This window comes from Scleropages formosus, chromosome 16 (assembly GCF_900964775.1).
Source record: "Scleropages formosus chromosome 16, fSclFor1.1, whole genome shotgun sequence".
NCBI lineage: Eukaryota > Metazoa > Chordata > Actinopteri > Osteoglossiformes > Osteoglossidae > Scleropages > Scleropages formosus.
The window spans coordinates 19,082,841-19,099,132 of record NC_041821.1 but is presented as its reverse complement, the minus strand read 5'-3'; the positions used below and the strand labels follow the sequence as shown (position 1 = coordinate 19,099,132).

The window sequence follows — 16,292 nt, the reverse complement described above, 5'->3', positions numbered from 1 at the left end:
TTCCTGGCTAAATTGAGCAACTGGAGTAGAAGATAAGAGAAATGACCAAGAACCCTATGGTCACTCTGACTAAGCTCCAGAGATCCTGTGTGAAGATGGGAGAAAATTCCAGAAGGGTAATCATCACTGCAACACCCCACCTACCTGGGCTTTATGACAGAGTGGGCAAGTGGAAGCCTTTCCTCAGCAAAAAACACAAAAAGGCACCTAAAGGTCTCTCAGAGTGTGAGAAGCAAGATTCTCTGGTCTGATGAAACCAAAACTGAACTGTCTGGCCTCAGTTATAAGCGTTATGTCTGGAGGAAACCAGGCAATGCTCATCACCTGCACAATACCATCCCAACAGTGAAGCGTGGTGATAGCAGCATCATTCTGTGAGGTTGTTTTTTACTGGCAGGGACTGGGAGTCTAGTCAGGGTTGAGGGAAAGCTGAATGGAACAAAGTGCAGAGATATCCATAATGAAAACCAGCCCCAGAGAAGCTCTGGACATCAGACAGAGCCGAAGGTTCACCTTCCAACGGGAAAATGACCCCGAAGCACAAAGCAAAAAACACAGGAGTGGCTTTGGGGCAACTCAGTGAATGTCCTTGAGTGGCCCAGCCAGACACCAGACTTGGACCTAATCAAACATCTCTGGAAAGACCTGAAAATAACTGTCCACCAACAGTTCCCATCCAACCTGACAGAGCTGGAGAGGATCTGCAGAGAAGAATAGCAGAAAATCCCCAAATCTATTTGTACAAAGCTTGTTACATCATATCTGAGAAGACTCGAGGCTGTAATAGCTGCCAAAGGTGTTTCAACTAAGCACTAAAAAGGGTCTGAATACTTATGACAATGTGACATTTTCTAAAATCCTCCTTAACTTTGTCATCATGTGGTTTTGAGTGTATACTGACAAGGGGAAAACAATTAACTTGAACTATTTTGGCATAGGGCTGCAGTATGAAGAAATCTGAAAAAGTGAAGGGGTCTGAATACTTTCTGAATTCACTGCACAGTATATACATACACAGAATAAGGCAAAACAGCACTTTCCCAGGTAATAAACAGAATATTATTTAGCTTACGAAATGTGTTGTGCACATTTTTGGAGTTTTACATTATGCATCCAGAGAACACTTTTTTGTATTTCAATAGATCAAATAAAATATATGTTCATTATCATTGCACAATCATAAAATCTCAATTACATGACCAAGCACGATGTAGGTACCTTCAAATCACTGCGATAACACTTTTATGAGACTGCCCAAAAGCAGCATCACAGAATAAATCATTTCCTGCTGTTAATGTCTTATATAAAACATTTTGATGCAATTGCTTTCTATTTTAAGTTCAAACCATTGCTAAATTAAAGAAGAGAGCACATACTGTTACATTATATAATACAGTGCTGCAATGTAGTACAATAACCAATTATTCTGGATTTGTACATTGGATACCAATTCCGAGTATGCCACTTTGTATACCCATCATGCCATCCGCCATACAGAGGCTCAAGGGCACCCAGCTGGCTTCTTTTTTCGGTGGATGGGTGACATACAGTAGATGGGATTCTGTCTCACCTAGTCACAAACTGCTGTATGCCCTAAGCAGTGTATCTAGTTTGAACTCCAGCTATACTGCACTAGCCTTTTGTGTTGAGGAAAATCAGGGAATATGAATTGACCTACATTACCTTGTTTGGCTGAGGTGGTCGAAGTTTTCTGCCCCTCCTTGCTCATAGGGACACCATCTATTGTCGAGGCATCTAAAGAGCTGCTGGTGGAATCGGATGAATACGCTCCAAGAGTATTATGTGGTCTGCTGAAGTGCACAGAGAAGAAACTGATGACTTACACAATGGACACTGGAATGGGTGTATGGTGTCCATGTGTTCACCACTTGAGTCGGCATGGCACTCTTTTGAGTTGAGATTATTGCTTGAAGTACAGTACCTGCAATGGCATGCAAAATATTAATCTAATTATTTACAAGGTACAACTAAAGTTAAATAATTTGATGAAAGAGATGCAGTTAAAGGAGATTTTCTCCAGATGTGTACTGCAAATACAGAGTATACTATAACTTCCATGGTCATAAGTGAATGGCATTTAAATACAATATTGATTAAATTTGATTTTATCAGCACAGATTACTGTCTGCGCAACTGTCTGTGTAAAATGCCCAAGCGTGTGCTAAACAGAAGTGCAAATTTTAATATATGTTTTTACAAAACAGAGAAGTGTAAGAAGATTTCATTACTGCATAATGAAGAAACACTTCTATATTGCAACAAATATAAATAATTGAATTTTGGCAGAGTTTATTTGACAGTTCACAAGCAACTTGTAAAATCTCCTGTAAAATATTTGTGTTCATATGACAAAGTGTTAAATGAGGTAAATGGCTTCCTTTGATTTTTAAATTTGTAATTCATATACAAATGAAAAAAAAAAAAAAACATGGTCATGAGCATGCAGACATACAGAATAGAAGACATATCACAGAAAATTACAAAATATGGATGTATTAATAAAGTGTTATTTGTAAACTCACAATCATCCTGCCAACACCAACAGCACAAACATTTCCATTCAGCATAACTACAGCTTAATAAATAATATTAAGCACAAATTACTGGCTGTGCAACTGGCTGTGTAAAATGCCTACATGTGTGGTTTAAACATTTTATAGAATGCTGAGATTTACCCAAAATACCTTTAGGAACTAGGTTTACATATACAGAAAGTGTTCAGTGCTTGTGATTTTCATTGAATAGGACAATATTTCCTACCCAAAACCAAATTACAACCACTACTGTACAAAATCCCTCTATTTGAAAAATCTATTTTTTTTTTATATAATTTGTCAGAAAAAAAAGAAAATGTTTGGTTTTCTTACCATTAAAATGCAATTATACCCATGGTAAATTAATGTGAGGTTTCATCTACAATGAATTGTATTTTTTTTTCCCTTGCTGTTTCCTATGACAATTGCAGTAAAAAGAAGCAATGGAGGCCATGTTTTTGTGTAAAACAATGGGAGGGTATCTGTTCATCTGTTTTCATCCCTCTGGCCCTTGACATTATGTATGTATTTATTATGCATGTATGTGCATATGTTTGCATGTATTTTAAGGTAGTGTTCAAAATTATCTACAGAATCTGTGAGATTTCTCTTAAAGTTATTTTTCATACCATGAAAAAAAAAAACTATCATGGCTGATTTTGGTGTTGCTTCGTTTTTTTTTAACGTCCATTCTTGAGTTTATTTCTTCCGTGTGTATGCACATTGATATATATACTGTATAGTATATAGATGTTTGGCAAAGCTTTGTACCTTTTGCTGCTGTTTCTTTAAAAGTAAATTACTGTCAGTATATCAAAAGGGACGGCCCAGTGAAAAAGTTTCTCAGTCAAGTTGCCTCCACATGTTTATTACAAGGAAGCTCAGAACTCCCTGGCCTCTTCGCATTGTTTGCGGTAGTCCTCATCTGCTGGGTTCTCGTGGCAGCTCCGGCCATTGTTGGGTGGCCGTGCCTGGTTGTACCGGCTCCAGTCGCCCTTGCAGATGACCCATGGCAGGACATCCACCTTGTAGTGCAGATCCTCAGAGAACTCGGTGCTGATGAGATTAGGCGATCCTGCACCCTTCCCACGAGTTATTAGTCTCATGTTGTCATCGTAGCAGCAGTGCTGGGCGGCCAGCGTGGCCGACTCTAGAGTCAGCGCCGAACGGATGCAGTAGCGCGCCGTGGGCTTATAGATCTCCAGTTTCTCCTTGGGACTGCTGGCGTCCTTCCAGCGGAAGTCCCTGCGTGTGGCAGTATCGTGGATGACCGTCGTGCCATAGGCTGCCTCGGTTGGGTAGGAGCAGGGGCAGCTGGGCAGGTCGCTCACCACCTTCAGCAAGTACTTCCTGAGGAACTCACTCTTGCAGTTCATCCATCTCTCACAGCTGTCTGTGTCTACGAGGTAACAGGTGAGAGTAGGGAATTATGTACATCCCTGTTGCATGCTGGGATGCACTCACGCCCCTCTCTGGGTTTACCAGACACATTGGGCTGATCAGATGCAGCAATGCTCTTTAAATGGACAATTAGAGGACTGGAGGGTCCACACTACAGAGCTCAGACTTGACATGGATGTCGAGGGTGTCTAACGTTCCTGTTGTGTGCTCTTCCTGGGTGTGTTGCATAGTTTGCTTTATATTTTGTACATAAAAGACAATTATATATATATATATATATCTATTTATATATATATAAAAGAACAGTTCAAGTCAACCCATACCACCTTATGCCCGGTCACTCCCTAAACTGGGCGCAGCCGGCGTGCCACATTTCCTTACACTTCCCTCACACACTCCCCATACATGTGCTAATTGGATCCATAAACCTGCTGTTTGAGAAGCTGTAAACACTGGCACTTTGGCATGTTCAGTATTTTTAACAAAACAAAATGCTTCACAAACCTCAACACTGAAACTGGGATCGAGAACGATGAATAACATTAGTTGCTTTGGCAGCTGTCCGAGTGGATAAATATAGACAGTGATTACAGACTAAGTAACAAAGATGTTTTGACTGACATCACCTATTAGAGGCAGTCATTATCTCTTGCAATAATTAATTTAAAGTCTTACCAACACCAAAAAGCTCTGTAGCGTTGAACTCATCCGTTCCCGCAAGTAGGCTCACTTCCGTAGCAGCAGTTCTGAAAGCATCTTCTACACCTTTAAGGGATATAAACACCAGATGCAGAAAAAACCAGAAATAAAGTTCTTGTTTCCTTCTGCTTAGTCATGTGTGTAATTTATACAGGCACCATAGCATATAAAACTGGGGTTAATTGTCCTGTGTGTCATAAACTGTACGATGTCCATTTAGACAAGTTACACACACATTTTCAGAACCGCTTGTCCCTTATGGGGTCACGGGGAACCGGAGCCTACCCGGCAACACAGGGCGTAAGGCCGGAGGGGGAAGGGGACACACCCAGGACGGGACGCCAGTCCGCCGCAAGGCACCCCAAGCGGGACTTGAACCCCAGACCCACCGGAGAGCAGGACTGCGGTCCAACCCACTGCGCCACCGCACCCCCTTTAGACAAGTTACATTTTAGTCTAATTCAATGTGCGTGTCTATATGTGATATATTTGTGAGCATATTCTTTCACAGATTTCAGTATGAATGTTGATACATCAAAAGGAATGGTTTCAGGCTTCAAGGACATGCTTGACTTTTGTTTCTGAGCAGCACCCTACTAGTGTACTCACCGGGACAGCTGGCTGTGTCGCAGGTGCGAGACTCAGTTGCCGTGCAGGCATAGCCGCAGGACCGGGTACGTTTCTGGTTCCCGCTGCCGCAGGACACGCTGCAGGCTGACCAGCTGGTCCAGTCACCCTCCCCATCCATGTCATCTGTGTCAGAGGTCAGAGGTAGCGATGTGAACCGGCTGTGGGCAGCCCTGATGGAGACCACATGTCCTTTAGCATATCCCCGGTTCTGAAGGCTGGTCCAGCTCACCAAGTCTAATTAGCATGCCTCTGTAAATGGGTTTCAAATGTGATGGGAGGGTGGGGGTGTGTGACTTGAAAGGTGGCCACCATCCATCAACCCTAGCCTCGAGCACAGTGAGACCATCTTTGCACTGTCACTGATTTTGCCTCTTTGCTGATATAGATAAACTTCTACCAGAAAAAAAAAAAAAAATAGTAATCGTACACAATCTATGGGGATGGATGTTTTTGGTCTAAGCATATTAGACTAACATTTACGGGTAGGTTCGGTCCTAATAAGGCAGGTGGCAATTCCTTATTAACTAATTACTGGACCTTATGTAAGAAATCCTGTTTTGAAAAAATAGAATATATGGGGATGGGGTGGATGTGACAGTTAACACAGGTTCTTTGGAAATGGATTAAATCTGTGCCGAGGCTGCCGGGAATTTTAACATTAATAGTGTGGCTTATCCAACAATCCTGCCCGCAAATTCCATATAAAAATTCAAATACACAAGACATGCTGTTCTAGCCTTGTTAATATAGGCGTGAATGTGGCAGGCATGAGGCACTTTATTCAGCTTATAACTTCCTGCAGGGATGGGTTTGTTCTTCGGCACAAACCCATAGGGGAAGCTCATTTTCACCATTAATCTCAATGACATTCACCTAGTCTACATATTCCTTACACTGCCGGCACATTCACGAGAAACATCTAATCATTTCGTTATCGAGACCAGTCCCTGTGCAGGGGAGCTGGTAGCATCGTGGTTAAAGCTGGAGAAAAGTCAGGTAAATGCATGAGCATTTCTTTAAATAAGAAAATTCTCTACATAATTGCCACTTGCCAGTAATAATGTTGATCAGTGACAGTATCTAGTAAATGACTAACACAAAGTACACACACATTTTCAGAACCGCTTGTCCCATACAGGGTCACGGGGAACCGGAGCTTACCCGGTAACACAGGGCATAAGGCCGGAGGGGGAGGGGACACACCCAGGACAGGACGCCAGTCCATCGCAAGGCACCCCAAGCGGGACTCGAACCCCAGACCTACCGGAAAGCAGGACCGTGGTCCAACCCACTGCGCCACCGCATCCCCTAACACAAAGTACTTTGCACGTATACAAGTAACACTAAAATGCAGAACATTTTCCAGAGGGAATCACACTCATTCACTCACTAACTTGCCAAAATTGCTTATCCAAGTGAGGATTGCAGCAGTCCAGAGCCTATCCCCAAAATACGGGGAATTTGGGCAGGTAGGGTACACATAGCATAGGAAGTAAGTCCATTGCAGGACAGCCACAAATGCACACCGCCACTCACACCTTCACACACCACGGGCAATTTAGATTCACCGATTTACTTGACACACGTTTTCAAGCTGTGTTAGGAAATCCGAGCACCTGGAGAAAACCCATGGAAGCAACAGCACTACTCACTGCACCACCAAGAGGGAATCAAAATGAAAAATTGTCAATATTGAGAAAACTGAGAATGTTCCCCTGACCTGCCGTTGTAAGTCAAACAGTGTCTAGCCATAGAATAGGTTGTGTATGCAGCAAATGATCATGTTCCTCTTGGTCCCACATTATCATGGACCCGGTCGGACTGATTTCTCTCCCAGTAGATTAACAGGTCAAATAGGTTCCACTATTATCCTACTCTGGCTGCAAAAATTCAGATAAAAAAACTTCTCATAAACTGTTACACAATATACCCTGTAATTTAAACTGATAAAAAATGACATGTATATATCATTATATATATAGGGTTATAGCACTCTGGTTGGCGTGTCATATACCAGAGTGCTATGCTCTTCCACATCTGTCCGCTTGGTGGTCCCATGCACAAAAGGTAAAGCAGGGAGGTTCTCGGTTCTGGCTCCGTTGTGGTGGAACAACCTTCCCCTCTCACTCAAGACTGCTGAATCTCTGTCCACATTTAAAAAGGGTCTCATCTCTTCCGGACTCACTTTGCCCATGATCTCTTAAGTTCATATAAGGTATAATTGTTCACGATCATGCTGTGATCAATCCTTTTCAGAGCCATCCCTATAATGTAATGTAAATGTTTATATATATCTCAAGGAAAAAAGAAAAAACTACGAAGGTGAGTAGGAATCGGCGATATTCTGGTAAAGATTTATGCAGCTACTTGCGTGATGAACATCGGTGGACGTGGTGAAGGAAACAAACTGTACTTAAGAGTCACACGTCTGCAGCTATGTCTCTTTCTCCTAAAGTAATACACACATTGTATTTTCTTTGAGATGTATGTCGCTTTGGAGAAAAGCGTCTGCTAAATGAATAAATGTAAATGTAAATGTTATATGTTGCTTACTACATAAAACTAACAGTGAGATTAGTCTTCAGTCTGTTTAAAGTCTTTTAAGTATAAATTTGTGTTCTGTGCAAATATATTTACACATGTGTTGTCACAAATAATTGCATAACACATAATATTTCATTTATAAATTCAAATTTTATATATGTGCATGCACACCTTTCTTAAATGTGAGCTAGAAGTGTAAGGCGTCTTGGAGTGATTGTTTCCGACTAGCACCAAAAACCCTAGGGCCGGCCCTGGTGTGAGGCTAGCGTAAAGATAAAACTCAACGAAGGGGTTTGGAAAGTCAGTGAAGTGTGCAGAATGATGGATTCAGAACTCGCCATGCTCACCATACTCTGCCTGAACCTTGCCCTCATGCCGGTTTTGTCCCCACAGCGGCTTCAGGAAGTTGCCCTCTTCAGGGCTGCCATTGTAGCCAGCGCCCCGGATATTGTCCGCTCTCCGAGGGGCGGCCACGGCAGACGATGTGCGGCTCCACCAGTTCCTCCAGCTCGGAAAGGCCCAGTTGGGCTCAGTCTCCTTGTGGATCCCCATGTCTGGTTCTGGCCCATCAGAGCCATCCACCACCTCGATGGTCACCTGAGACAGAATTTATATTTTAAACATCCTGATTAGTTGTTTTCAACTCTAAACTGTAAGCATTTTAGAAAATTTAAAAATTTTGTCCGGCAAACTCAGTATCCCTGCTACATATTCTCTAAGTTTGTCAGAGTGCTTATTGTTCTGTCTTATTCTGGTGTGATTTGTGATGTCACAAATTTCACTGACGCAAATGGACACAAACGGTCTGAGTCAGCATCTATAAAAATATTTTCAAGAATTAAAGATCATAATGATCAGTAACCTCTGTATTTTTGCTTACTTAGAGTTCTCCCTACTGTCGTGCTGCTTTACAGGCCTGTGTAGGCTGAGCACCAATGATATGAAATATTCAGATTTTTTTTTGATTTCAGAGCAAAGTTAAAAAGGGTTAAAGGATCTACCTGAATGTTAGGGTTCTCCCTGTTCATGTCTGCTGTGGAAAGGTCAGGAAGGTTGTGGAGGTCCAGGAGGAAGGTGCCTGGGGCCTGGGCAATGGGCTGTGATGGTGCCTGTTGGTCTGAGGACAAGCGGGCTGATAAGCTCTCCCCATTGACTTCATCCTAATGGCGAGGAAAACAAGACACGTTAAAGGGCTATGCTTGGCGAGACAGCAGCTGTGAATGTAACATCAGTAATTTGTGCACTGATGATGTCACCTCGACTGGTGATGAAACGTTTGCAATCTAAGTGCCAAGCTCGGCGAACTGCTGAACACCTCTAACATCAGTTATGTCTGAGCACTGAACATCAGCAAGCCACAAAAGTTTATTAAAAAACAAAAGTCCATCGCTGCTGGAAGTTTTGCAATGACAGCAATTGGGGTTTGGACACACCACATGAAAATGCTGTAAGGTATAATTTTCTATCATTTATAATATTTAAGCACTATTTACCATGTTTGAGTATTTTCTGCAAAAACTAAAATTTGTTATCTGTTAAAAACTATTAACCATAGCTAGAAAGGATTTTATTTTTCCTTTTTTTTTTAAATAATGTGGGTAAATGTGATGGATCTGTAAAACCAAAACGAAGCCCATTCCATGCAACAAGTTTGATGTGAAGAAGACAAATGTTTCCCTAAGCAGAAATGTTTAGCACCATTATAATAATATTTCAGCTTGACAGGAGGTCGCCACCCCCATCATAAATCCTGCAGCACGACATTGCACACAGCAAGTTGGGGAGTGGAAAGGTGGAAATACGCTTATGAATGCAGGTCAGAGGGGACCCCCACAGCCCACAGCGCAGGACAGATCCGCTCCTTCTCAGAAGACGGAGCCAAGGAAGTGTCGACAGTCCAAGTGCCCCTCTCATCTTCCGGCTTAGCCAAAGTACTTTGAAGGCCTTTCACCTGTTTACTGAAGTGTCGCTACATGTGTCATATAAGAAACCCAAAACCAAAAGACCTCAACAAACGTCTATTGAATTCACACTGAGAAGAGGACCGTGATCGGCAGCCAAGCCAAACTAATTCCTTGTCTAACTTCCTGATTATCAAAAGCACAGGGGTGATCCCAGGGGATGAAAAGGAGCCCAGAATAGATTGCTTTTTTACGCAGACAAAGACTTGCCAAAATATATTCAAAACTAGCGATTACGTACTATACGGAACTGATAGCACAACACCAAGCCAATCGGTTAACCCTCAGCTAATGTTCCAGTCAAATTTGGCTCACTTACAACTTTTAGTTATCAAAAATATCATTTCTTTCATTGGATCGCCATACGGCTTCTTCATATCCCCCACAACAGGCATCTGAACACATACAATTAATGATAACCAGTTTCACCGAATTGAACGTTTAGCTCACATACAGCTGTGGTGTCTCCAATGACATGTAGTCCGAAAGAGGAAATGAGCGGGTGAGAATTTCTAGAAATAAAGTATGCAATGGCAGAGGCAGGAGTACACACACACGCAGAGACACATACACAAATTGCATAATTTCAAGTAAATGAGGTCTATAGACAATACATTCTTAAAAGAAACCTAGAACTTATGACAACAATAAGGAATGAAGTTGTATAAAAGGTGAAACACAGCATTAAGCGATAATCAGCTTTATAATTACTGTTGAAACAGTTGTACTAGGTCATCCAATTTTGGAAGGGAATACCGAAAAGAGAAAGTTCCCTTAGAAACAAACCCAAGGGTTAACCCAAGAGAGCAGCCAGATAGCTGTAATAGTGGTGCAGGATCTGATGGGCATTGTGTTACGCTATCAGTCTGTGACTGTGTGTAAAGGATCCTGGCCATCTGGAGAAAACACGTGCATGAAAAAACTAAGATGGTTTCAGTTCAAAGTCCTGCATGGTTCATCAAAGACTTTCGCAAAGTAAGATCCTTCTACGTTAAGGCCAAGGAGCAAAAGCACTGAAGTGACATTCTCGCTTGACAGCGAAATACCCCGCTGTCTGTCAGGGGGCCATAAAAATGCCCCCCTGGGACACCGAGGCATGTGTTCCTCGTCATGAGTGCACAGCACTTACAATTTCTGGGAACCAAACAGGCAGCTGTAATACACTATTAATCTATTATTTTTGGGGTGACAATCAGAGGAGGTGATTGATTGTGTCATTGTTTTCTTAATTTTTGTGCGTTTTCCAAGCGGTGTATTGTGAGGATGCAGCTCTGCCAGGTTTTTGCAGCAACCAGCCAGGGAAACTTCAGCTGGGCTGGCAACAGGGCTTCCGCCACTATGTAAAAGGTTCATTTCACTCGAAGAACACAAGTTTCTCCAAAGTCGCACCTTCAGTGTAAGCATTTCAAGGAGGGTTCATAGAATGCATGCACTGCTAATAGACATTAAGGGGCAATGGATCCTCGACAGTTTAGTTTTCAGTTAGACGGTTTAATATACACTAATGACGAAAAAAAGCATGTGAATGAGGATTCCGTGGCGACAGTCGGAAAAAAATAAAATGGAAAAAAAGATTTAGTCTCATTTGCAGGCATACTGTTATCATGCATAAAACATTTATTTACAACACCAAGATGATCAAGTGTAATTCTGCTGAGCATAGTGTCAATGCAGACAGTAAACGCTATAAAGTCCTTTAATTGGTGGACTTTCGTGAAATGCATGTTTTTAATGTAATTTTTATTGGTGAAAAATACAAATGTTAATAAAACAGTAATCTTCCAGTTTCCATTTTAAAATGATTCTTAATGACTTGTAACAATGTTACATCTTATGCCGTCAAACTTTTTCCCCTAACACCAGCAACTTTATGATTCACTTTGAGTTTCATTAAATCACACTCTATTCATGCAAATGGACTAAGATGTGAGAAATTTATTTCAGCAGGACATCTGTTTCTTGTGTGGGTAGACAATTTAATTATTACTATTATCTTTTCTGTGTCAAAAAAAGTATTGGTACATTAATGAACACTTGAATACTAAGGACCAAAGTCAGAGATTAGAAACACATCTGCTTTTAATTTGCTCTGTCCATCAAACAAAACCCTGATAATGCATAAAAACACATTTCCTGTGGAACCACCGGAAGCTCATCCAAAAGCATGAATGAAACATTTAAAATCCCTACCATCCTCCCCTAGATACCCTCCTGTTTTGTCCCTCCCCTTTCTGCAGTTGTTAATCAAAGGGGCACAAGTTGTGAGCATCTACTAGAAAAAACACGATGAAGAGTACAATATGGTCTGATGTCGGCTTGCGAGCAATGACTTTTTTAACAGGACACTGGAAAGGAAAGCCATACACTTCACACAGGATGCCCTTGAATTTAACTTTTTGGCAAAAATGACAAGTCATTTCTTTTTTCTGCCTCCTGGGCAGAACAGGCTGGACTGTGTTTTTCGCCAGTGTCCTGGCTCCCATCAGCTGTCACAGAATGGTGTCAGAAATGACATAAAAAGAAGTTAAGGGAAGAGTAATGTAAGTTTTTGAAAGGTATGCTCTTGCCCGGAAGCACCCTACAGTCATATTCATCCAGGACAAGAGGAAACGTAGTGGTTAGAGCCACCACAAAACACTTGAAGGGCCAAGGCTCAAATCCCACCTCCTGCTGTAGTACCTTTGAGCAAGGTAATTATCCTGAATGAATACAGTAAATCGCTATATATGGTCAGGGGGGTGTGGTGGTGCAGTGAGTTTGACTGGGTCCTGCTCTCCAGTGAAACTGGGGTTTGAGTCCTGCTTGGGGTATCTTGTGATGGACTGGTGTCCTGCCCTGGGTGTGTCCCCTCCTCCTCCAGCCTTACACCCTGTGCTGCCAGGTTAGGCTCCAGCTCCCTGTGCCGTGTGCATAGGACAAGCAGTTTCAGATGATGTGTGTGTGCTATATATGGTCAATAATTTAAATTGTTTGTGATAACAGCATCAGTTAAATGAATCAATATTTAAGCCCAAATGCTCACATTTCCTTGCTTTTTTAATTTATTATTATCATTGTGCAGCTGGATTTGTGCTGCAGAAATTAAGGTTGAACAATTTTCTCAAAGCTTCCTGGGACTTAAAATGATAGACTTCGGAATACGGACCCATCTCCTTAACCACTAAGATACCACCAACAGTAGTTTGCTAATTTATATTAAGCTGTAATACTTAATATATTTTACTCCCCCTCCCCCATGCTCCTCCACCATTGCATATTGTTCACTTAAAGGAGACATCTTACCTGGTTCTTGAGACACCAGTTATTTATTGCTACTTGATGCATATCATCAAACAAACAAACAAACACACACACCATCTGAAACCACTTGTCCCATATGGGGTTGCGGGGAGCCCAAGCTTAACTCGGCAATGCAGGGTGTAAGGCCGGAGGGGGAGGGGATGCACCCAGGATGGGCTGCCAGTCTGTTGCAAGGCACCCCAAGGAAAACTCAAACCCCAGACCCACTGGAAGGCAGGATGCAGTCAAACCCACTGCACCACCACACCCCCCACATATCGGCAACCACAGTCATGTATATTTTAACGTCACCACTGACCCTCGATAATGTAAATATCAAAACCCCCTGCACTATGTTTTCTTGACCAGCTTAAATTGATTCAGAATTGCCTGAAATAATTTTACATTTACATAAAGCTCTCATGTAACCCTCTTTTAAATAATATACACTGTTTAACTAAAGTATGTATTTCCTCAGGTGCATAATGCCTTTTACATTGATAGTACCATTATGTGTAAATGAAAGTTCTACAGACTTTCAGTCAATGTTAAATGGGTGGCACAGCAAGTAGTGCTGCTGTCTGAAAGTGCCTCGGTGGTGTGAGAGACTGTGGGTTTGACCCCTGCTCAGTCCATGTGGAGTTTGCATGTTCTCCCTGTGTCTGTCTGGGTTTCCTCTAGGTGCTCTGGTTTCCTCCCACAGTCCAAAGACATGCTGTTCAGGTTCCCCCATAGTTTGTGAGTGACAGAAAGAGTGTGTTCTGCTGATGTATGAATGAGTGACCCAGTGTAAGTCACCGTGGTGAATAAGGTGTGTGGGCTGATGACACTACACAGAGTTCATTGGAAGTTGCTTTGGAGAAAAGTGTCTGCTAAATAAATGTAAATAGTGTATTTGTTTGTATAGTAAGTATAGCACTTGAAGCTGTTCTGTGCTTATGAAACATTTACAGTTACATTATGTCTTACATGTGGCAAATTTAGCTGAAACTTTTCTCCAAAGCAACTTACAATGTTAAGTTACCTACAGATATAGGTATTCATAACGCTGGCCAATTTGGAGTAATTACCTTGCTCCAGCATTGTAGAAAAACAAACTGGATTCAAACCTGCTACATTTGGACCAAAATCAGCAGCTGTGTCCATTATGCCCTCAGCTGTCCTCCAGCAGCTGTTTGCATACTGCATGTTATAAATAAATAAATGGGAAAGTTTTAGAAAAATTCAAAATTAAAAAAGCCTCCAATCTCTTCGTATAAACATGGCTACTGTGTAAACGAAAGCACATATTTGTGGGAAACAGGAAAACTGTTATTGCTGATGCAAATTATAGCCACACATATGATATGCTGTTAGATAAGAATTTGAGAAAGCTGCTGTGGAAAATCACATCAGCTGCACTGGAGCGCTTTCAATGTGACAAATCATATTTGGCATTAGTGGCACATCGCACAGTCCAGTACAACAGCTGTCTAACAATCAACAGATGAACAAGTCAGATTGGACTGTATGTTCTGCTCACGTAAAATGATGTCAATGATGGTAAATAGACAATTTCATGCATATTGCTTATGGGAGTTGTATAAACTGGGGTGCGGTGGCGCAGTGGGTTGGACCGCAGTCCTGCTCTCCGGTGGGTCTGGGGTTCAAGTCCCGCTTGGGGTGCCTTGCGGCGGACTGGCGTCCCGTCCTGGGTGTGTCCCCTCCCCCTCCGGCCTTACGCCCTGTGTTGCCGGGTAGGCTCCGGTTCCCCGTGACCCCGTAAGGGACAAGCGGTTCTGAAAATGTGTGTGTGTGTGTGTGTGTGTGTGTGTGTGTGTGTGTGTGTGTGAGTTGTATAAACCATCTTACAGAGACCACAGTGATGACAAAATAATCAAAACAATGACAACTGGTGTTGAATTATTTATGGTAACAATGCAAGCTATGGCGTGAGATACTGTATTATATATTATGTGATTCCAGGGGAAAAAAAACTTCATCAGTATTTTTTGTATTTCCTAAACTGAAAAGCAGCCTTATTTTTCTTAATCAAATGTATTGTTTTACCCAGCACTTTCATCTTTTGTAACTTTGTCTCACTCTGCAAACTGAAAATTCATAATCCTATCCTAGATGAATAACAGTTTCTCGGCTTTCCTGTGAGGACTAAACTATGCTATGGTATGGGAATTAGTCATACTCACAATGAATACACTGGCTCACTGTGATCTCCTCTGCCTAATCCCACTGTACCCATCTTTACCATTGTATTATTATTGTTATGATGCTTTAATGCATTAAAAACATTCTTTCAATCATTTGTTTCGTCTTTCGTCTTCCCGTCCTGCGCACAGGAGGAGAAGATGGAACTTCATCTTACCTCGGACTGTACGGTGTTCTGGTCCATGGTGAAGGTCACATTTCCATGTTGTACTGGGCTGCTCCTCATCACTGTGATGTGCACGGTCAAGGTGAGAAGTCCCACGAGCAGGAGCATCTCCGCGGCCAACCGAACCATCCTCCTCAGGCGGTCGGCTTTGCGAGTCTGCGGGGGAGATGCAGGGCCCCGAGACACGGGCCCAGGTGAGGAGACCCCGATCTCTGGATCCGTACAGGACCAGGAGCTGCAGCACTGCTGAGGAGCCACTTCGGGATTAAAATAGTGAGTATTTCAATAAAAAAATTAATAATAAGAATAAGAATAAGAATAATTAGGAAGTGCAAGGGAAAAATCTGGAACAAGAAAGAAGTGAACGGGTGGAAGCTGAGTGGAAGTAATAAAAAGTAAAATCTATTTGTGAAGAAAGGGGAGGATCCCCGTGAAGTGCAGGAGTTCCGCAGATGTGTCCAGCCGACAAGTTGGAATCATGATCGTCGCCCTGGATGAAGATTCCTAAAAAAGAGCCGTGCTCGGCATAGAGGAAGCGGTAACTTAAGTGTCACTTGACGCTGATTAAAAAAAAAAAAAAACTATCTATGAATTTTGATAAAGATTAAGTGAAACTGAAGAGTCAAATGCGAGAATCCCGCGGGTCTGCAGCGGTGCTGAAGCCGCGCTGTCTGCGGACGCACACGTGTTGTCCTCCGCACACGTGCGAGTGACGCGGACCTCCCGGGGTTGCGGACAGTCGCTCTTGTTCAGCACGTGCTGCAGGTCCTCCTCTTTGACAAACCCGTGCTGAGACTCTGTCATCCGAGATGTTTACACATCCCAGCTTCACGTGATCGTGGACTCCTTGCA

General features: G+C 42.4%; 1 protein-coding gene across 1 annotated transcript; it reads right to left on the bottom strand.

Annotated features, from left to right (window-relative positions):
- Positions 1-2,959: 2,959 nt before the first annotated feature.
- Positions 2,960-15,698, bottom strand: LOC108933679 (isthmin-1-like). The gene is made up of 6 exons (XM_018750878.1): positions 15,432-15,698; positions 8,831-8,989; positions 8,177-8,426; positions 5,265-5,408; positions 4,632-4,721; positions 2,960-3,954 (listed from the first exon to the last, which is right to left on the bottom strand). The coding sequence occupies exons 1-6, from the start codon at positions 15,567-15,569 to the stop codon at positions 3,437-3,439; spliced, it is 1,299 nt and encodes a 432-aa protein (XP_018606394.1). The 5' UTR covers positions 15,570-15,698; the 3' UTR covers positions 2,960-3,436.
- Positions 15,699-16,292: the final 594 nt, after the last annotated feature.